The sequence below is a fragment of the Elgaria multicarinata genome, chromosome 4 (assembly GCF_023053635.1).
Source record: "Elgaria multicarinata webbii isolate HBS135686 ecotype San Diego chromosome 4, rElgMul1.1.pri, whole genome shotgun sequence".
NCBI lineage: Eukaryota > Metazoa > Chordata > Lepidosauria > Squamata > Anguidae > Elgaria > Elgaria multicarinata.
In genome coordinates, this window is record NC_086174.1 from 76,470,362 (window position 1) to 76,493,867 (window position 23,506).

At 41.3% G+C, this 23,506-nt stretch overlaps 1 protein-coding gene across 1 annotated transcript; it reads left to right on the top strand.

Moving 5' to 3' along the window:
* Positions 1-8,571: 8,571 nt before the first annotated feature.
* On the top strand, positions 8,572-21,164 carry FUCA2 (alpha-L-fucosidase 2). The gene is made up of 7 exons (XM_063124586.1): positions 8,572-8,890; positions 12,153-12,340; positions 12,938-13,277; positions 13,684-13,894; positions 14,457-14,647; positions 16,504-16,612; positions 20,240-21,164. The coding sequence occupies exons 1-7, from the start codon at positions 8,616-8,618 to the stop codon at positions 20,378-20,380; spliced, it is 1,455 nt and encodes a 484-aa protein (XP_062980656.1). The 5' UTR covers positions 8,572-8,615; the 3' UTR covers positions 20,381-21,164.
* The last annotated feature ends 2,342 nt before the right edge of the window (positions 21,165-23,506 follow it).

Below are 23,506 nucleotides of genomic sequence, written 5' to 3' on the forward strand. Positions count from 1 at the left end.
AAAAAAGTAATAAAAACTGATCTATTCTGGCAGGCCTAGCCAGTGAAATTTTAGAATGTTTTAAGGATGTTTTAATAATGCGTGGTATGTTTTTAATCACTTTTTAACGTGTATTTTATATCATGTTTTTATACTGTTTGTTTTATACTTTGAATGGTTTTAGTTTTTGTGAACCGCCCAGGGAGCTTCGGCTATTGGGCGGTATAAAAATGCAATAAATAAATAAAATAAAATAAATAGAAGGGGGAGCGGCCATCTGGGAACCTGAGAAGGGCCAAATTTGCCCTCTGTGCCTGAAGTTCCCCACCCCTGGTATAGACCTTAAGTAATAGAGGGTGGATTGTTTAAGGACCTCAAATGAAACTAGGAAAGGATCTACAGTGCTGCTTTATAATGGTTTATAGTGGTATTGACAACAGGGAATGATTGGAATTACTTCGAATTGTTTTAAATCACATTAGCCAATGGGGCTGGGTTGGGTAAATATAATACATAAATGATACTGCCCAGATACGTAAAACTTCACATTGACTGAGTGAGGAAGGTTGGTTGTCATTCATTTAAGACACTCCTTAAAAAATTGCCTGGTCTGTTCTGTCAGGGTCAAAGAAGAGCTTCTGCCTTCCACCACCAACTGTGCGTGTCTTCTGGGAGACCCACCTCACACTTTGTGAACTCTGGAGCTATGTTTTAATTACTTTGGTTAATTTTAAGAACTGGGTTCTGGGGAGGTGGAAGCCTTGTGCCACTTCTCTGTGGACATGTTCAGACAACACACTAAGTCAGGTTAGGCTTTTGCAGCAAACAGTTAGTGAGCATGTTTAAACTGTGGTTATGTAGCCACCATGATTAGAAATGTTCACACAACACACTAAGTCATGGTTCACAAGACACACTAAGCCATAATGTTTAGCTCAAAATGCTTAATCACCATGGCGTAGCCATCTGAACATGGCCTGTAACCAAATTCTCTCACTGAACTATTAACTCAGCAGCCCCTTCTTGGTGTCAGGATATTCCAAGGACAAGACTTTGGGGTACTGGTCCATGTCATGCACCTAGTACGAGTGCACAGAAACATATCTAAATCCCACTGAAAACCACTAGAGTCCATCTTAGGTAAAGTTAATTGTTGTAACAGAATATATTCAATTTGGGCAAACTTGCATTCCATTAACCATTTTGTAGTTAAGCAGCTTGGTTTAGCATGTTGTCTGAACCAGGCCAATGTGTTAGTAGAAACACACAGTGTTGTGGCATGTTAAATAGAGCTCCTGCTACTACAAGTGCATGACACATTGGAGATAAAACATTGAATCACAGAGGACTTCTAACAGGGATGTCTGATGTTGAAGAGCAGCTGCTTTTCCAATAGAAAATATATGAAAGATATATTTGTATATCTTTCATATATATGAAAGAAATACAACAAATGAGGAGAGCAGGTATGTGGGATCCTGGGTTAAAAAAATCTGAAGCGCAAATATCAAATATAAGAAAGCTAGGCGGAAGAAATTCTATGAAAAGTAACAGGAAGTGGTAGTCGATAATACAGGGAAAGAAGAACAAAGTGACTTTTGAAAGAGAAAAAGGCAAATATTTAACTGAAAATAGGTCAGTACTGAATGGTGAGACATGGTTTTGGGGGAAAGGTAGAGGACTACATAAAGGGGAATAGCAGAATAGGGGACGTAATAGAAAAATAAACATATCAAGAATAAGGCATTACAAATATAATTAACATTAACATAATTTTGAATGGTCAGAAAGAATGATGTCCACTGGAATGACAATAGAAGCCCAGTCTTTTTTTGGGGATGCATTCAACTTTCAAACTGAAAGTATGGTCTTTGACTGACAAACGTAGGCATTAAATATTCATACCCACAAAATCAGGAAATCAAGAGGCAGAAAACTTGAAGTAGCCAGTCACAAGTTTGCCCACATACTGTCCTTGCTGCCCTCAACCAATCCTATATAATTGTTGTAAACCGCCCAGAGACCTTCGGCTGTGGGGCGGTATATAAATGTAATAAAATAAAATAAAATAAATAGGTTAATGAAATACACTAGAAAGAATAGCTAGTAGGCTGGATAATGTGATGGGTTGGGGACTCAGATTTGACAGAAGGAAAAGTCCAGGAATGTATTAAATATGGTGGTTTGTTTAAGGCCCAATCCTATGTTGATAGTCAGCAGCCTCTGAAGTTAATGCAGAACAGAGCATAAAGGTGATCTTTGCCTACATGCTAGATGCGTGATTTCTCCTGTGTGGCTGTGGCACTTGGAGCAGGAGGGAAGGCGGCTGAGGTGAGCATAAGAAGCTGCATAAGGTAAACTGTCCCATTTCCTCCACTCTCCGGCACTGCCCCCATTTCTCTGTCTCCGCGTTCAGTTTCTGAGTGCAGCGAGGTAGCCGCCATGGTTCTCTCTACACCAGCTACAAGGGGGAGGCAGTGGGAGCATGGTTTACTGGTTCCGAGGTCAGAGCCCTGTCTCTGACCTTGGAGCCAGCAAACTGAGCAATCCTATGCTCCCCCACCCCACCCCCAGACAGTCTAGGGGCTATAGGATTGCTCTTTCCATGTATTCTGCTCTTTTAATTTGTTTATTGTGATGCTGTTTCATGGTGTTATATCATGGCATATTTTGGTTTGTATGCCTTTTGTATATCCAAGACAAGGTATTTATGATCCATCCTGATATCCAAGGCTGAAGAGCAGGTTAAAAGCACCTTTAATAAATAATAATAATAATAATAACAACAACAATGCTGATGGTTATGATAAACTGGACAAATGGTGAGTGCCCAGGTGTATGCAGGTACTGGATTTTGTATTTTTGGAATGCGGGATTATACTATTATAACATAACCTCTAGTACTGTAAGGAAAAATAGCAAATGTGAGACATTAATTTTATTTATTTAATGCATTTATACACTACCTTTAGGGGAAGAAAGCCCCCTCAAAGTGGTTTACATTTTAAAAAAATAACAAAAATAAAATACCAGGAAATGAATACAAAATATTCAATACCAAACAAAATAGCAACAACCATTAATATTCAACTATGGACCAGTAGTCTTCTAAATTACAATAATATATACTTTATTTAATTTATAATTTAATTCCATAACTTTTACCTTACCGTGAAGCACAGCATTTGACTTGCTTGCTCTGCAGGTACCCCTGTGATTCATCACTTTGCTAGAATGGCCATGTGTACTCTTTTACAGAGGACAGTCTTCTATTTGAAGTGGAAAGTATCCACACAAGCTTATGCCAAAAGAAATTTGGTAGTCTTTAAGGAGCCACAAGACTCTTTGTTGTCTTTATTTGAAAGGCTGTCCTGTTCAATTCTGGTTTAAAAATATAGGAGCATAAGAACTTCTCCCTATCCACAGTTAACACCTGGGCAGAGAGTGAACAGGCAGGCACATAGGTCACCTGGTCACAGGTACTGTATTTCTATTGAAGTTATAAGAGTAATTTCTAAATTTACCTATTAATTAGCATATGCACTTTTAATGCAAATTGCCACCCACATTTCATTAGAGGCAAATGCCAGTCTTTCCTCCCTCCTGTACTTGAATAAAGTGATTTCTGTGCTTCAGAACTTTCCACCCTCTAGTGGGATTATTCTACCCCATGCAATCCTATGCATGTTTACTTGGAAGCAAGTCCCATTATTCTCAATGTGCAGCCCTAAAGTTCCAAAGGACAAAGGGAGTATTCGGTCACTGAGCCTCTTGCCCTCCTCCACCTCCTCCTCCTCCTCCTCCTTCTTCTTCTATATCCAGTTTGATTCTGTAGCAAGGAAAAGACAAGGAACAGAGAAAGTAGCCCTGATGCTGGACACATCAAGGAAGAGGGCACAGCATTCCTAGAAAATCAAAGTTAAATCTGGTGCTTACAAAGAAATTATCATCATTCTGTGTTGGTTAGCTCAACTGCAATGTTAACTTACATGGTCGCCTGGGGTGACAAAATTGTTAGGACACCAATGAAGCAGTGTGCAGTCCAAGAATCGCACCCTAGCAATTACACACTACAGTGCATCCTCCATGGGTGCATCCCAGATCATCTGGTGCAGCTACTTCAGACAAGACGTTGTACAGTAGCTTACATATATACTGCATGGATGGTGCTTTTTTTATAGTCTGAACTGAGGCAGCTCCAAAACTTTTCCAAAGCATTGCATAGAATCTACACTGTAGATGTATCTTTATGGTATGCAGCAGCTGCCAACATTTAAAAATACAGATTGCTTACCTGTAGGATTTTTGGCTGATGGGTTGGAAGAATGATCAATGAGACACGTTGCCATGTTATGATGAATAGGGCAGCCAAATAAATATTTTGATTCAACCTGTGAAAGCTGAGTTCTTACAAAGGCACAAAATAAGAGTGAAAATGCTGAAACACTGTAAACCGGGCTATTTTAATTGTTGCCCTGCAGCTGCCTTCTTTAACTCTTCTACATCCAATCTTCTATCAGCAATTTAGCACAGATAAATTAGAACAGAATATTCCCCCTCCTCAGAGACACACACAAGAAAGTTCAGCATAGCAACAGTAAATCTAACAACGATGGGTGTATGTTTTCAGAGGAAGTGGTGTATTGTCCCTCCTGCTACAAGATTCAGCTATTAACATCTTTGTGTTATTGCTTTTAAATTGAACTTTGTAACTGGTGTTCTCTTCTTTGGGAATTCTACCGAACTGAACAGACCATATATTTCTAAATAAGAAAATGTATTCCAGCCATCACAATATGGGGAGTTGTAAATTAATTGATTCATTAGTTGAGCAGTCTACCTTAACTGCCTGCTGGTGTCCATAAAAGATGCTGTAGGTCATTCTAACATTGTCTGAACAATTGCCAGTGAAATTATGGTACATTACCCAGTGGGTCAGATTGCCTTCTCGATACTAAATAATCGAATAAGAGTCAATGCCAAATAAGGTTAATACGGTAACACAGTCCATTATGAAAGCACTCTTCCTTTCACTGTGTGGGAGCCTGCCAAATGTGCCTATAGTACTGTAAAAGGAAAATATCTTTGGACCAGTGAATGCACACACACTTCAACTTTTGATAGATGACAAAAGGTACATTTATGCTGCATTAAACATGAGCAGCCCATCATTCAAAGATAATTGAATGAGCAAGTGAGTGAGCAAAATAAGCCAGCTCCTTCAATGGAGCGCTGCCAGCATTTGCATCTAGAGAATTTTCAAAATGTTAACTTAAAAGTGTTGCTTGAAATTTCTTGCAGAGCATATATTCAAGATAGGATATTTTTTACATTTAGATACCCTGCATCAGAGATGCTTATCGTAAAAGTGTAGAAGGGATGTGTGAGATCTATCTTTTCTGTTGGAATCCCCTCCCTCCCCCAGGTATCTCCATAATAAGCAACTAATCATTGTGGCAAATCAATGGCTAGCTCTGCAGATATTCTCTTTCTGGAAAGAGGCTATTCGCTAGATATGCAAATAGGTATGGGAGGCAGCATGTCAATACGAAATGGGATCCACTTCTCCATTACTCTCCATTAAAGTCTGTAGCTGAGCATAATGATTAATGTATCCAGTAGTATACATGTTAGGCATGAATGATAATGCTATGCAAAGCCTACTGCAGAAAGATAGACACACAGTCCTCCAGACAGGCATTTTGTAGTCAGTCTCTTCCCCCCAGCTGCCAATGAACATTAACTGAACTTCTTGTTTCTTGAACATTGATTTGAGGAGTATAGATCAGGCTGGAATATAACTTTTATAGCTAGGAGTATAGAACAAAAGGCACCAACAGTACAGAACTAGACAGTTCCATAGTATGGACTGTATTACTACTTAATGTACACTGAACCTATGCAAGTCTGCAAGAAACAGGCACATTTTGAGGAAGTACATGTGGACCAAATAACAAAGGCAATAATTTTATTTATTTATTATTGCATTTATATTCCACCCAAGGCAGCGTATATAATCCTCCTCCTCTCCATTTTTATCCTCACAACAACCCTGTGAGATAGGTTGGGCTGAGAGTCTGTGACTGGCCCAAAGTCACCCAGTGGGTTTCCATGGCTGAGTGGGGACTAGAACGTGGATCTCCTGACTCCCAGGTCCAACACTTTAGCCACTACACCACGCTGGCTCTAATAGAAATTAATTTAATAGAATTTTGCAGAAATAGCTGATTTTCTTGAATTGTAAGATGGGTTCTTAATACATTATGAATTATTCTTTGCACACTAAACTCAAGGATTAGCATCCAAAGTACTGTGCAACCAGTTTCACATACTCAGAGATAATTAGAATAGAATAGTAGAGTTGGAAGGGGCCTATCGCGTCCAATCCCCTGCTCAATGCAGGAACTAGCTCCTACATTCAAATGAGTGTTTCTCAAAAATGCCCCCCCCCCGCTAAATGGAAATCAATTTTGAGTTTTTCAGAAGTAGTTTATGATATGCCACACAGGTCCACTGTTCATGAAAAAAATTACATTTGATGAATACAAGCACTTGGAACCTATTAAAGCAATTTTTTTGGATCTTAGGTACAAGTATGAGCACAGGAGCTAGTTACATACATTCAACATTTGAAAGAGTAAAACAAGTACATTTTGTGGTGATGCTGTGGTATTGGAGGTTGCCAAATGCCATGAGGTCTCATAAGATAATCCACCAAATATGCTTTGAAATATTATCTTCAATATGTGCTTCCTTATAGTCCAAAGAGCACAATTAAGCTTGTATTTAGATGCAATAAATCAGCTGACAAAATGAGGTCTTTGGTTTAATTCATCTTCCACCCGTAAGATTGTCACGTGATTCACTCTGTTGAAGCTTGAGGTAACAAAATGTAATGTAGTACACATATTCAGGTAACAAAGTTCTACATTTCAGGTTTGGATTCCAGTTCAGCTCCCAAACCCATTTTCAAGAGGTTCATGAAAGATGTAAAACCTAAGAAAATATTTGAGAGATCAGAATGTGCATGCTCGGGACAATATTGTTTGTTTTGAGTCAAAACTGAAGCTCAGCTTCCTCATTCATTTTCAAAGGGAGAGAAAAATGGAAAATTGATTAACAAGTGATGCTTTCTAAGCATTTATTGCCAAATACCTATCTTCAAAATTCTAACTTGGTCAGAATTGCAAAATTCTATATAATGTACATCCTAGCAAAGTTGTCCATATAAATCTCCGAACTATTTTATTAATTTATATCCCATCCTCCAACAGGTTGCCAGTAAGTTGAAATTGCAAACAGAACAAATTAAAAACAAACAAGTTTAAACCACCACAATATTGGAGAGCAATCTAAAAGCAGTGAAAACGAATATACATATCTGCCCCATTAAGTTCAGGTGAGTATAGGATTGTTAAATAAGTGTGTGTGTATATAGGATTATGGCTAAAGGCACCCCCAAACAGGTAAAAATGGAAGGTAAGCACCACTATTAAAATACAAGTTCAGTACACATTGGGTGCTTCCAGATGAGGCTTTTATCGTGCAATTGCCCTTGCTCATTCACAGAATGTTATGGGAGCAGAAGATTACAGCCGTATTGGAACCCTTCCATGTTTTCCCACTGCTTCTTCTGTCTTTTTGCTTACCAGAACAAACTGTTAAGGAAGAAAAGACGGAATATCTACAAAATGCCTTTTGATTGTGAGGGAGAGAAGCTGCCCATCTGGAAGCACTGATTAGCATCCTTTAAAAATAGGATGCTTCCACACAGGGGGCTCCCATTGCTCACAATCAAAAGGCATTGTGCAGCTATTCTGTCTTTTCTTCCTTGACGGGTTTTTCTCTAGTAAGAAGAAAGAGGGCATAAGTGATGGGAAAACACTGGAAGGCTACAAATGGATAAAGTTCATCTTCTTGAGCCCAACGTAAAATCCCAAAAATGAGCCAGTGTGATTTCACAATAGAGAAACCTCTTCTGGAAGCACTCAGTGAGAAAGCAGGTTTATAGCATAATCATATACAGAAATAATAGCACTCAATTCAGAAGTCCTATTGAGTTCAATTAGGCTTTCTTCCGGGTAAATGGGTAAAGAATTGCAGCCTAATTATTTTCGAGGGGTGGTTCTTATTTTGATGGATACAAACCATTCGAGGCTGAGACACACACAGAGGGGGGTAGGGGCATCTTACTTGGCAACAAACCCCATTTATTCCCAAGTTAAAAGCATGCTGAGGACGACAGTCTGAGGACTGCACCCCTCCCCCGAAACTACTGCAGCCTTCCCCAACCTGGTGCCCTCCAGGTGTTTTGGACTTCAACTTCTATCAACACATCTCAGCATGACCAACGGCCAGAAATTCTGAGAAGTTTAGTTCAAAACATCTGGAGGGCAGCAGGCTGGGGAACGCTGAAACAGCCCACCTTCCCGAAGCCCTCTAAAACATGACTTCAAGTATACACAGCCGGCCACGAGCTGTTATTTTTGTCTCAAGGAAAATCCTAAAGCAAAAAGTCACCGGCGGAAGCAGCCCGGCCTTGCTTTGGCTGTGGCTCGCAGGTCACCTGACTGGCGAAGAAGCGGCGCAGAAAGGAAGCGAGGAGGGCCACCGCCCAAGGCTTACGGGGCGCCCTCATGTCGCAACCGGCGGCTGCTGCCGCCGCCGAGGGACCCATCCTTCCCTCGCCTGCTCCTCCTCCTCCTCCTCCTCCTCTTCTTCTTCGGCGTCTGCTGCTGCTGCTCTTCTTCGGCCAACTACTCCCGTCGCAGGCAGGCGCCGCTCGCTATGATCCCACCTGGCAGTCGCTCGATTCCAGGCCGCTCCCCGACTGGTTTGATGAAGCCAAGTTTGGCATTTTTATCCACTGGGGCGTGTTCTCGGTGCCCAGCTTCGGCAGCGAGTGGTTTTGGTGAGCTCCCCCCTTTCCCTGCACAACCCCCACCCCCGCCTTGCCTTCCTCTTCCGTTTCACAGCCCTCCGAGCCCCCGCGCTGCCTCTTCGCTCGGAACTAGTACGCGTCACCGGGGGAAGGAAGGAAGGAAAGAAGGAAGGAAGCGCGATCCCGTAAAAACTGGAAAAAAATGAGTTTAAAGGTCGAAACAGGCTTTTCTTTTTAAATTCGTATCTGACAGCTACGTCTTTTTTGCTTTCCCCTTTCACGCTAGACGCAGGGCCCCGGCGGCTCCGGATCTTAAAAGCCCCCCTACCACCACCCTATGCTACCGTCTCCATACACGAGATTTCTAGAAATAGCACAGTCTCGTTTGCTTTTACCAGCCTTTACTTCCGCTAGGAATCTTATGGCCAATAGTCAGCGGTTAATGTTTACTTTTAAAAGTGCTAGATAAAAAGAGCCCTTAAAATATGTGTATATACCGTGTGTTTCTGTGCATATATAGAGAAAGAAAATGTATGTATGTGGGGAGGGTTCACTATAGCTTTAAATAGTATGTGGAAATTACTCTGCACACGTTCAGAGGCACTGTGATATTCTTATAAGTTGAGGGCCTACAAGGATAAACCCCTGAGAAATTGTGCAACCGCCACTAACAAAAACATAACAGCTTCCTGTTCACTTAGTGCCAAATCTCACATTACTTTACATCTGTGCCTTGCAGCTACAACTTTTGTTTTCATATTTCTTTTAGAGTAGGCTATGCCTTATCATGGTAGACAGGGAGGGCTTTAAGATCTGAATTGGGGGCCCTGCACTCACTCTGGAGTAAAGATGGGAGACATAGCTGCTAGATAGAAATGTAAAATAATGTCAATTTTGGCCTTTAGGGTGCTTCCCGGTGAGGCTTTGATTGCAAATTGCCTTACCTCATTCATGAAATCTTAAGGGAGTTCCAGAAGTTGTCATCTTCCACTCATAATGCTCCCATTTCTCTTACCGTGGAAAACCCATTGAAGAGGAAAAGACAGAATAGCCATACCTTGCCTTCTAATTGGTAGCTCCAGAAGCCATCTAACTGGAAGCTTCCTTAGTTTTGAACCTCAGCCATCCAGTGCTATAGCACAATTGCCTTATAGTGCTGAAGTTCAGGGCCTGCTCATGTAGCCCTAAATCTGAGCTGAACAATATATCTCTTTTGTCCTATGCTGGATGGAGAGTTGGGAAGAACTGGGGTTGAGGGTTGTGCCCAATGTATATCCCCCAGGGAGGGCAAGTTAACTCAGCACCCCAAGATACTGAAGTTGCTATAGGCTGGAGACACCCCCCCCCCCCAAATTGACACTCCACTGCCGTTTACTTTTGTGCCTTCTGGAGAGTAATGGTATTCTCAGTCCTCATTCAAGCCATTTTCTTATTGTTTTAAGCTTATAAACCAGCCTTCTCAATTGGTTGGCAGGGAGATGCTGAGAGTTTTAGCCCAAGACATCTGAAGGATGCCAGTGTGGGAAGGCTTTAATCAGTACTTTTTTGTGTAACAGGGTAGTCCTTTGTGGAGTCTCGCCGCCTTGTCTGTGGGTGGCCCAATGTCACTGCTATTCTGATAGGTGCCAGTCATCAAATTGATTAGATAGGCTTGATGCTGATGAAGGGTTGAGCTATAGGCAACCTGTCACAATGAATCCAAGGATTGTTCCAGTGGTGAGTGTCAAGCCAGGAGTCAGAACCAATGAGCAAGCCAGAAGCCTCAAAAAGACCATTGCTGCCTGAACAAAAAGGCTTTTATAAGCCAATGCCCAGTCTGGGGGATAGGGCCCAAATTTCTGTACTCTCTTAACTGGTGGTACTTGAAACTCAGTTTCAGAAACTGAGCTCAATTTAAACACACACACACACAACTCAATTCTTAATTATTATTTTTTTAAATAAAAAATCAGCAATAAATGCTCCTGAAATTTGAGAAATGTTTGTAAGGAAGAGTCACATTTGAAGTCAAATTGATGACCTGACACCTGAACTCAGAGCAGAAATTGTAATGCGTTTATGGTGCTATCCTATGTTCTGTTTGTAGCAGCTGAACAGTTTTAGGATTCTGAAGCTCCAATCGTATACACTTACCTGTGAGTAATCCTTATTGGACTCAATGGGACCCAATTCTAAATAGGCATGTATAACCTTGAACTAAAAGGCAAAAATCCTATACACAGGATTTTTAGCCCCGTTGAACTCGCAGGCATACTCCTTAGTAGACATGTGTATTAGATTAATTTGCCAAGTATGTTTACTCTTTTTGGGGGCAGATGTTCTATGCAGTGAGGTGACACAGGTTTAACTATTAGCAGAATATTTTTTTAATTTAGTCTTACAGTAAATGACCAGTTTGAAAGCATAGATCAGCCTTCCCCAACCTGGTGCCCTCCACATGTCTTGGACTACAGCTCCCATCATCAACACCTATAGTCCAACACATCTGGAGGGCACCAAGGTAGACAAGGTTGGCACAGATGCATCCCTATATTTGCATAACTATGCCACCGGGGTTCAGTTTTACAAAGTACTTTTTGTTTTTTTGAAAGGACTGGAATGGTGGAAAATAAATGGAATAGTACTTATGGGAAAGACAGACAGGGAGCTCTAGATGGTTATTCACCCCCCTTCACCTCCAACATCCTGCCCTAATTCAGTTTGGCTCTTGAATCTTCAATTCATACAGCCACGTCCAAAACTGTTTGGTGACCACAAGGCCTTTGTGTTGAGAGGTTATCCTGAAATTCTCACTATATATCCAGTTCAGCCTTGGATACTGGTTTCTGCACTTGAATATACTAAACCCTATGGGGCAGTATGCAATACTGTTGCACCTCTGCTAGTTCACCTTCTAGTTGCACCTGCAGGACCTACCACTAGCACAACAGTAACTAGAGTTTCTGAAAGCAATCTTGGAAACACCAGATTCCAGAACAGGACAGATCAGCAGAACTCCCTTTTGCCTCATTCTTCTCCCTGCCCCATTCCAGAAATGAGTGTTTCTGCTCTTTTCCATTGCAAGAGGAACCGTTAGTTTTCCATTGTGCTAGTGGTGAGCCCTGCTTGCATGTAGGCAACATTAGATATGGCCCATGATGTGCAGATTACATAATATGCTCACATAGTAAATGCCACTTGTCCAAGAAACCTGTAAGAATTTGTGCCGGACCATGTTTGAGCCTGTTATTTGGGATCGTCTTACTACTCCTGCCTTCTTGTGCAGGTACTAAGAGATGTTTTTCCTTTGCAGGTGGTATTGGAAGAAAGAAAAGAGAGAACCTTATGTAACATTCATGAAGAGAAACTACCCTCCTGGATTCAGTTATGAGGATTTTGGCCCATTGTTTACAGCTGAGTTTTTTGATGCCAACCAGTGGGCAGACATTTTGAACAGTTCAGGTGCCAAATATGTTGTCTTGACTTCAAAACACCATGAAGGTAAACTGAATGTATTTCTTTCAGATCTCAGTCATTTGGTTTATTTATTTTTGAAGAAGAAATGCCTTGGTCTGGCTTCTACATTCATCTACTTAAAATAAAATATTTCTTTCTGTAGTTCCAAGCCCCACAAGGAAGTAGGTGAGGAGGAGTCACATTTGTCTCCTGTATGCTTTTCCTGAAGAGTGCTGTAGAGGGGATTGTCCCATTTTATCCTTATAAGAACCCTGTGAGATAGTTTAGCCTGAAAGAGAAACCGGTCTAGTGTTACTGAGGCCACAGCTAGACCTAAGGTTTATCCTGGGATCATCCAGGGTTCGCCCCTGCCTGAGCACTGGATCCCCTGTGTGGAACCTAGGTGAACAGGTTTGACTCCTGGATGATCCAGGGATAAACCTTAGGTCTAGCTATGGCCTGAGTGGCTGCATGGAAATTCAGAGCCCTCTATCCACTGCATCACTTGTTTCTTGATCATACTGGGATTTTTCCTCACATTTGGGTGCACTCTTGAACAACCAATTTACCTTCACGGATACTCTATCCACACAACATATTTATGATGTGGCCTATTATTATAATTCCTCTTTTATATTCTAGGTTTTACTCTGTGGGGATCAAAATATTCTTGGGCTTGGAATGCTGTTGATGTAGGTCCAAAACGGGACATTGTGGATGAGTTGGCAACATCCATACGAAAGACAACTGGCTTACACTTTGGGCTGTACCACTCACTGTTTGAATGGTTCAACCCTCTCTTCCTTGATGATGCTGCCAGTGTATTCACAAAAAAACAATTTCCAAATGCCAAGTCACTCCCAGAGCTATACGAGATTGTGAACCAGTACCATCCAGAGATTCTCTGGTCAGATGGAGATGCAAGAGCCCCAGATACCTATTGGAACAGCACAGGCTTCCTAGCTTGGCTTTATAATGACAGGTGAGTCACTTTCCTCCCCCTTGCAATCAAGCATTTAACCTTCATGTTTGAAGGAAAGCTGTGTCCTAACTGGTGCTTTTCATAACCTTATGTTCCTAATCGCGTTAGGTTGCCTGTTCTTACTTATCTGGGCATAAGTCTCACTGAGTTCACTGGGACTTACTGCTGAGTCCATTATGCCATATTCCAAGACAAATCTGAGGAACATGTTCTTGTCTTCGTCTTCATAGCTTCAAGTATTTGAAAGGCGAGAGTTGAGGGCTTTGTGGAATTTCACTAACTCAACTTTTTTTTGTGTATGGGGGGAGCAAATTCCACAAATGTGGCCACCTCTGAGAATGCCCTGCTCCTGTTACCCACCAATGTGACATCTATTAAATATCAGTAACTTGTTTGAACTTTTCAGCCCTGTTCGGGATACAGTTGTAACAAACGATCGCTGGGGAGCTGGCTGTATTTGTAAACATGGTGGATTTTACACTTGTGCTGATCGATATAACCCAGGACACCTTTTGCCACATAAGTGGGAAAACTGTATGACAATCGACCAAAAGTCATGGGGATACCGGAGGAACGCACAATTGAGCGATTACCTGACCATTGAGGAGCTTGTAAAGGTAAAACAAGACAAAGACACAACCTGATAATTAAGTGGGGCTATCAATTCTTTCATCGTTCTAAGAATCACCGGACTTTAAGGTTTTTTCAAAACCAACCTAAAACAGAATTATAACACTTAAGGTAGTAGAATATTTGATGTCAGAGCTTCTTAAAGAGCAAATGTTTCTCCTCTTTCGTATATATCAAGCTTCTCCAATCTGGTGCCCTACAAAAGTTTTGGACTTCAACTCCTAAGAACTTGCCTTAGGAGGAAAGGCAATAGAGCCGGTCAATGTCACACATAGTGAAAGGGTTGAAAAAAACGTAAGAAGGAAAGGCATTGGTGAGCCCACGACTAAGATGTCTTGTGTTGGTTCACAGAATCTGCAGTGCCAATTGAACAGCTATATCTTGTTTGAGTCTACGGCCAGGTGCTGGCAAGGTTGTAACAAATGTGAATTTAGTCCTAATAGTGTACATAAATGTGCCGTCTTTAAAATGCTTTAGAATTTGGACCACAGTGTTGATAATCATCTTACATTGTGATTTAAATTCTTTTTCCTTGTTCTTACATTTCAGCAACTTGTAGAAACGGTTTCATGTGGGGGAAATCTCTTGATGAACATTGGGCCCACGCATGATGGTCGCATTCCTGTTATTTTTGAAGAGCGCCTGAAGCAAATGGGGGCTTGGCTGGCAGTGAATGGGGAAGCCATTTTCAGCACCAAACCTTGGAGAGCCCAGAATGACAGTGCCACACCAGGAGTATGGTAAGTCCAGGAAAGAAAAACATGCAGTAATGCTTGCACAAAAACCATTGCTTAAAGGTAATCGTTCTTTAAGGCAGCTTTCCCCAACCTGGTGCCTTCCTGATGTGTCAGACAGATGTGCTGCCATCACATCTGACCATTGGCCATGCTAGCTGGAGCTGATAGGCACTGCAGTCCAACACATCTGGCACCAGGTTGAGGAAGGTGGTTTAAAGGGGTCTGAAGGCATAATGTGCCAGATACGATATCTTAAATGAATTGGTTCCATATCTGACCTTAGATCTTATCTGAATGCAAAGGGTGTAAACCGCTGGGAACTATTCTTGCACAAACTATATTCAAAATGAGTAAGAAAAGTACACTGACTATTATTTTCAGTTGGGGATGTGCAGATTTTCAGCTAAATACTTGATAGAGATGTACAGGGCATTTTGTTTACACAATTAGAGATGCTACAATTAGAGCTTGTTGTTACATTGGACAGATTTGGTAACAATTTGCACAGACAGTGGTTAAGACAGACTTTGTATATTGTCCTGCACTTACTTTAGACCAGCATTAATTCTTAGGGGAACAAAAGGAAGAACTTTTTCCATCCAAAAGTCCTCCTGAGTCAGAATATTAGTGGCTGCCATCCACCTGGTGGTATTTTTTTTCTTGCACCTATCATCCATTTTAAAGTTTTTTTTAAAGCTAGATTGGATTGCAAGATCCTGCTAGATGTCATCTGCAGGGTCCTGCTAGATTTAAAAGCTATTTAGATTTAAAGCATTTTTAAAAAACTAGATGAATTTAAACTAGATGTTAGTCATTTGAATGCCCCATATGTTTTGGGGAGGTGGGGACCGGATCAGAACTGACTGTGGTGTATGCGGAGAGAAACTCTAATCCTTAGCTCCTGATCCAGATCAACCCCCTCTTGTGGCTTCTACTTGCCCCAGGAGGAAAGCTTCCATTGTTGCCAGTGGAAGTTTCAATCCTGATACAAATAGTAGTAGTAGCCATGGGGAGGGATTGTGGTATGGGCAAATGGTAAAATCACCCTCCCTCCCCGCTGCAGTCCTGATCTACATTTCTTTCTCCTGCCCCCTGGTTTTTAGTAATGCTGTAGTTTTGCCTGCCATGTCCTTCATTCTCCATTATGTCTATTGGGACTGTTATTTTTAAACTACAAGCTGGTAAGGAGTAAGGAGTGTTCCTTTTCCCTAGAAAAATAGATATAATTTTAACATCATTAACATCATAAACTGGGGAGTACAATATTGGTGTCAAAACTGGAAAACATCCAAAATACCCAAGAGAATAAAAAGATGAAGTCTCCAGATGCTGAAAATATATGTAGATACAGTATGTATCTACATATACATTGTATATGTACATTGATGGTGCTATATAAATAAATAATAATAATAATAATCTTTGAGGTAGCCCAATGCGTTTAGATCCTGTACCATATATTTGGGGATTCTTTATTTATTAAAAAAAATGCCTGCAGAGATCTCTGAAGATGTCTCCAAGATTAATCCCAGGGCTGTATCAAAGAATAAAGCTACATACATACATTTTCAACATTCTGAAGTTTTGGCTCTTCATTCTTTTGAGTGCAGTATTTGTATCAATGACTAAGCTAGTGAGGGTTCCAGGTTGCAGGTTTGTGAAGGTAATTCTGCTTATTGTCCCCAAAAAGAACTTCATTACCCCTCCGCCTGCTGCCAACTGCCATATGGGAAGGATTCCAGGAGCAGTAGGCAAAGATAACACTAGAAGGCAGCTCCTCTTTCAGCTCAATTTACTTCTCCCCTGAAAGGCTGGATATATGTAACTGTAATAATAAATTGCTTGTTAATTTTCACCAGGTACACATTCAAACCAAAAGAAGACATTTTGTATGCCATTTTCCTTAACTGGCCATCTTCAGGAACTGTAGTGCTTGGTGAACCAAAAGGAATTAGTGGGAAGACAACGGTAAAGGATATTTGCCTGTTTTTATTACTTCTGTACAATTCCTATTGCCAAATTGCAGGGCAGGAAAGAACTCTGCATGATAATTGAATTCTTGATTATGAAGGAGACAAAAGTTGAGTGTAGCTGTACACATATTCTGGATTTTAGGAAAGCTGATTTTAATAAACTCAGAACTATGATAAGTAAGGCCCCATGGCAAGTGAGCCTAATGAGAAAAGGAGTGCAGGATGGGTGGGAGTATTTAAAAAAGGAAATTTTAAAGGCACAGTTACAAACAATTCCAACAAGGAGAAAAGATAGAAGACAACAGAGGAAACCAATGTGGCTCCACAAAAAGCTTAGAGATGACCTGAAAACAAAAAAGGATACATATAGGATGTGGAAGGAAGGCCAGGCTACAAAAGAAGAGTACAGACAGGTGGCACAGAAGTGCCGAAATGGCGTCAGGAAGGCTAAAGCTGTGAATGAGCTGAGATTAGCAAGGGATGCTAAAAACAATAAAAAGGCTTTCTTCAGATACGTGAGACGTAAAAGACAGAGGAAAGAAATGGTGGTTCAGCTGCTTAATGAGGATGGCAAATTGATAACAGATGACAAAGAAAAGGCTGAAGTGCTCAATTCCTACTTTGCCTCAGTCTTCTCCCAAAAGAGAGTGCCAGATGACTGGAGGAGGGCTAACGTTGTCCCTATCTTCAAAAAGGGCAAAAAGGAGGAACCTGGGAACTACAGACCAGTCAGTCTGACATCCATCCCTGGAAAAATTCTGGAGCAGATTATAAAGAAATCAATCTGTAAACACCTTGAAATCAATGCAGTGATTACTAGAAACCAACATGGATTTGTCAAGAACAAATCCTGTCAGACTAATTTGAACTCATTTTTTGATCGGGTAACCTCCCTTGTGGACTGTGGGAATGCTGTGGATGTCATATATCTTGACTTCAGCAAAGCTTTTGACAAAGTGCGCCATGATATTCTGATTAACAAACTAGCTAAAAGTGGGCTAGATGGAACAACTATTAGGTGGATTCACAGTTGGCTACAGAATTGGACTCAAAGAGTACTTATCAATGGAACCTTTTCAAACTAGGGAGAGGCAATAAGTGGGATACCGCAGGGCTCAGTCCTGGGCCCAGTGCTCTTCAACATTTTTTTTAATGATTTGGACAAGGAGGTGCAGGGAATGCTTATCAAATTTGCAGATGACACAAAATTGGGTGCGATAGCTAATACCCTGGAAGACAGAAACAAACTTCAAAGTGATCTTAATAGGCTGGTGTGCTGGGCTGAAAACAACAGAATGAAATTTAATAGGGATAAATGCCAAGTTCTACATTTAGGAAATAGAAACCAAATTACAAGACGGGGGATACTTGGCTCAGCAATAGTACAAACGAGAAGGATCTTGGAATTGTTGTAGATCGCAAGCTGAATATGAGCCAACAGTGCTATATGGCTGCAAGAAAGGCAAATGCTATTTTGGGCTGCATTAATAGAAGTATAGCTTCCAAATCACGTGAGGTACTGGTTCCTCTCTATTCGGTCCTGGTTAGGCCTCATCTAGAGTATTGCGTCCAGTTCTGGGCTCCACAATTCAAGAAGGACGCAGACAAGCTGGAGCGTGTTCAGAGGAGGGCAACCAGGAAGATCAGGGGTCTGGAAACAAAGCCCTATGAAGAGAGACTGAAAGAACTGGGTATGTTTAGACTGGGCATGTTTAGCCTGGAGAAGAGAAGATTGAGGGGAGACATGATAGCACTCTTCAAATACTTAAAAGGTTGTCTCACAGAGGAGGGCCGGGATCTCTTCTCGATCCTCCCAGATTGCAGGACACGGAATCACAGGCTCAAGTTAAAGGAAGCCAGATTCCAGCTGGACATCAGGAAAAACGTCCTGACTGTTAGAGCAGTACGACAATGGAATCAGTTACGTTGGGAGGTTGTTGGCTCTCCCACACTAGAGGCATTCAAGAGGCAGCTGGACAACCATCTGTCAGGGATGCTTTAGGGTGGATTCCTGCATTGGGCAGGAGGTTGGACTCGGCCTTGTAGGCCCCTTCCAACTCTGCTATTCTATGATTCTATGATTGTGTATTAGAAGTGTTGGATAGGGACAATCAAAATTTTATTGGGTCGAAGAAGAGAGCTGTAGCTGCCAAGGGGCAAGTAGTAAGTATACTACAGCACACCCAGACAGCTAAAAGAAGCAAATTACTCATGCTGGGATGTAGGCCAGCCCTCCCACGAGGCAGGAGCAGTGAATTATGTGCTTGCCCCCTCTCCACCAAGAGGGCCTCCATCCAGTACCTCACTCCATCGAGGTGACAGTGCACCAGATGCTTTGGAGAGCCCCTTTGGTCATTCTCCCTCATTTGCCACAGTGGAACTGGTGGGACTTTCTACCCACCTAGCAGCACACAGAAGAGCCCTGTTCTCCCACTGCAGCCAATGCCATAGGAAGAGAACAACCAGAGGGGCTCCCCAGAGCAGCCATCCACCCTCTAGCTTGCCCTGATCCTCTTAGGGTGATCCAGAGGGTAGGTGAGCTCTCTGAAGGGCAGTGCTGGTTGGAAAAAGGCAGTCTTCTCAGACACCCCTCTCACAGTGCTTGGCTCTGAGGAAGGACCCCCCTCAAAGCCGGGCATTTTGCCTTGCCTGGTTCTATTCAGAGACCCCACCCCGAAGCCAGGTGGTGGCAGCTGTGACGACTGCGGAGGAGGAGGTGGGGGTGGGGGTAACACAGCAGCAAGCCCGCTTCTGGAGGGCTTGTGCCGGCCCAGGTGGGATGAAATGGTGAGAAACCTTCCAACTGTAACCCAGTCTTAAAAGATGGACTGCTATATGAAAAATACTTTCAGTATTGCTTACTTACAATTCCATTAGTGTAGCAAATATAATAGTTCAGGTCCAAAATCAGGAGCGTTACTAATGAATGTCTAGAGTAATGATGTTGCATCAGTGAATATTAATGGTGATTATTGGATGATTTGCATTTACTGGTTTATTTCCAAGCGTTTATTTGTTGGATTCTTAGTCCCAGAATTTTGGATAGTTACTGTGAAGTACTCACCCACGGCCATGAAGATCTAGTAATTTAAACTTGGTTTAAATCTGTCACTTGAGTTCTTTAGTTTTCATGGTCATAGCACACATGCACGATATGCCAAACCTTTTTATCCTCTTCAGAATGATGGGGCGGGGTAAAAATATTTTAATAGTTTATGCACACAGAATTACACAATAGCCTCCACTACATCTCATGTCTCTTATTTTCATACTATCCCATCTCAGCAAGTAAATCAACATGCACAGTTGCTGCAGATATGCCATCATATCTGGGCAGTACTGACAAAGTCCACATTGAACTTAACGGATTTGGCTGTTGCATCCCCAAGCCCCTTAGTCATCCACAACAAAGCATGACTCCAGCTGAATCAGGAGATTGGGGCTATCCCCTTGTGTCTCTGTTTCTAAGCTGTGCTCAGGGAAATGGGTTAGCCATGATTACTTTGGAGAGGTATGTCCACATGACAGTGTTTTATTAGAATTGCATAAATATTGGCTGCCCTTTCATTTGAATGTTTCCTTGAACTAGTCTTCCCATTTAATTATGGCCTTTCTATTTCAGGTGACGCTGATAGGATACGCAGAACCATTGCCATGGATTTCTTTGGGAGAAAAGGGAATGCGGGTGGCTACACCTCAGTTACCATTTAGTAAATTTCCGTATCAGTGGGGCTGGACTCTGCAACTAACTAATGTGCAATAGTGACAGACATGCCTGTCTTTTGAATTCCCACCATAGTATTTTTGTGGATAATTGGAGCTAAGTCCCCATGGGGTTATTTGGAGGCATGGGGAAAGATTTCATGCATCGGTCTTGTTCCTTATTCAGCTTTTCTACCATCTTTTGAAACGAGGTGCTGTGAAAATACATGTAACACTCACCAAGACTGGGCAGGAAATACAAAGTGATCTTAGAAATAAGATGTATAGCGATCTTAGAGGCTCACAGAAGCCGAAATACAATGTTAGCGATCTTAGAGGCTCACAGAAGCCAGACTAAGCAGAAAAGTTAAAGTCTACATGCATAATGTTAGGATTGCAGCTTGGGGGAGCTTTACAGGTGGAATTTTTTGGGGTACAGCTTCTCCCCCTACCCCCCACATCTTAAAACAAACATAATACACTGAATTTTGTCTGAAATTGATTTATAGTCACAGTGTGTGTGTGTGTGTGTTTTTAAACAAATATGAAGCCCTGATCTAGGCAAAGTTACATATGACTAACAATACAGTCCTATCCTTGTCTATACAGAGGTCTCATTGAGCTCAGTGGCATTTCTTTCCAGGTAACTCTGTTTCGGATTGTAGCTTTAGTCCTACTTAAAGCAATGAGACTTAATTACAATAAATTTAACTTATTCTGTTCATTGCAATGGGACTAACTCATGACCAACTTTAACTGGGTTGGAGACATAATGTTTACTCGGTCTTTATTACCTACCTCATTTTTAATCCATTCCAGTTTAATGGATTTAATGCCATATATGGTTGTTTATCTGTATTTGGATCCTAGCAGAATGATTAGAAATGGCCTACAATTCTACAAAATGTCTTTAATGTTTTTTATTATTATTTTTTTAAAAAAATGCATATTTAAAGCTATCTCATGTTGACTCAAGCTCCACAAACCAGAAATTTTAGAGCTAATACCTTAACAGGTGTGCACTGTGATCAGTAATGATGTGGGCAGTGTTACAAATTGTGCCGTTTTACAACTTACCTTCCATGCACCTCTTTCAAGCCCAAATCCAGATGGGGAGGGTGGAGTGCCTGGGAAAGAAAAGATGTCCCACATTGTCCTGGTCCTATATTGCCTTATGAAGCATATCAGCATTACTGTATATTGCTAGAGAAATGCTCCTGTGAGTTGACTCATGCCTATTTGTTGCTTGGAAACAAGCACAACATTGCACAACACCATTACTGATCACGGGGCATGTCATTTAAGGCATCAGCCTTAACTTCCAATTTCCTGGCTTTGCAGAGCTTGAGCCAACATGAGATAGCCTGAACTGAGGCATTAAATTGGTAAGGTTTTTTTTTTAAAAGGAAATGTATTATTACCACCACCCCACCCAAAACGACAAACTAAAAAACATTCCATAACTGAATATATGTGTACAAATGAATAGATATGGCCCTGTCTGTTCAGAAAGGCTCACTTCTGAGTAAGCTTGCAGAGGATTCCAACACTCCCTATCCTCTCTTCAGTGCTTTATCAATACGTGATTTCTCAGCTTTCAAAATTTCCTCACTTATCCCAGATGATAGTTTCCTGCTACTTCTCCCCCACTAACAGAATGATTACAGGCATGCCTGTAATTCCTCTCAAAACACTGAAATGCTGGCAGCAGTCTAATATCAAAGTGAAACTGAGCATGCCCGATATTACTTTGCCAGAAGTTGCTGCCACAGGCTTTCATTGTGCAGAAACACTTTTATAACTTTTGAACCACTGCTCAGAATTTCACCAAACCAATGAAAGGTACATCTCCTTGACAAAAGTACATCAGTAGCTTTCACCAAAATGTGAAATATATGCTGAGCTGCAGATTGGAGTAAAAAGCACTCTTTAACTTCCTGTAGAGTGGGCAATTTTTATTGGCTCGCTTTGAAATTTTTCAGAAATGTAGACCTCATTGGGTAGATCATGAATGCACTTTATTAGCTCAACAGGTGTCATTTTTAAAAGCAGAAGAATTTTGAGACTTATGGCAGGACTTTTTTTTTTTTTTGACAACTCAACTAAAGGGGCACTCCTGTTTCTCTTTAATAAGTGCCAAATACTGAAGCACTGGACAAACTGTTAACATTCCTAAGGTAGTGATTTTTAAAATTGGGGTGTTTGTTCTTAGAATTAAAACGTGAAAGTATAGAACACATCTCTAGTAATTGTTTGTGTAAAACAGCTAAAGGGAGAAGTTCTCCAAGGACAATTGAATGTTGGAATCTAGCTAATGTTGCCTTCTGCATTTACAAATACATGTTTGCTTCTCTGTGAGTTAGTGAGTGAACTGAAGAAAGCAGGAGCAAGACTAAGGACACTATGTTTAAGTTGTGGGTTGTGATTGTTCCCACTGCAAGCAGCACTCCATCCCTGGGTTGTTTAGCTTTGCATCCGAACCCAGAGTGCTGGCTTGACATTCCCCTGACAAACCAGATAAACAATCCTAGAACAAATTATGGGTTGTTTCTCTAGCTTGTTGGGGGAGAAACAAGCCAAAAGTCTGGGTTCAGATGCAGTGCTGAACAACCCAGGAATAGGTTGCCTCCTTCACAACCACGCACAATTTTTTAAAAAAAATTGTGGGCTGTCTTGACATGCATGCCAGGTCTAAAGGTTTGTTTAAATACTTTATTTTTTGTTGTTGAAAGGACTTGGATTTTTTTTTGATTTTTTTTTGCAAGAACACAATTTCAAAACATATTTCCCCTCTGTTCAAAATTGCATAAATGCAGAGCAGGACATTCTTTTGGATGTTTAAAGCTATCACACACAATCTTTGTTAAAATAGTTTATTGTGATCCAGGTATTTCATAAGCCTCCAATTAATACAAATTAAAATATTTACAAAATGAATGTGTACAGCAGTAGCTGTTTATAAACAGCGTAAACATAGTATTTACTAGAAACAATCTATTCCAACTCTGAAACATTAGAGCAAGCATTCCGCATTGCATTGTTCAGAGTACATCATATCGTCACTAAATTGAGTATCAGCGACCTGAATCTAGAGAACCAACACACAAAAGGCGATATACCCCACTGCTGCACTCACATTCTTTGACTGGAGATAGAGGAGGCTAGAAGGTGGTGAGACAGCTGGGAG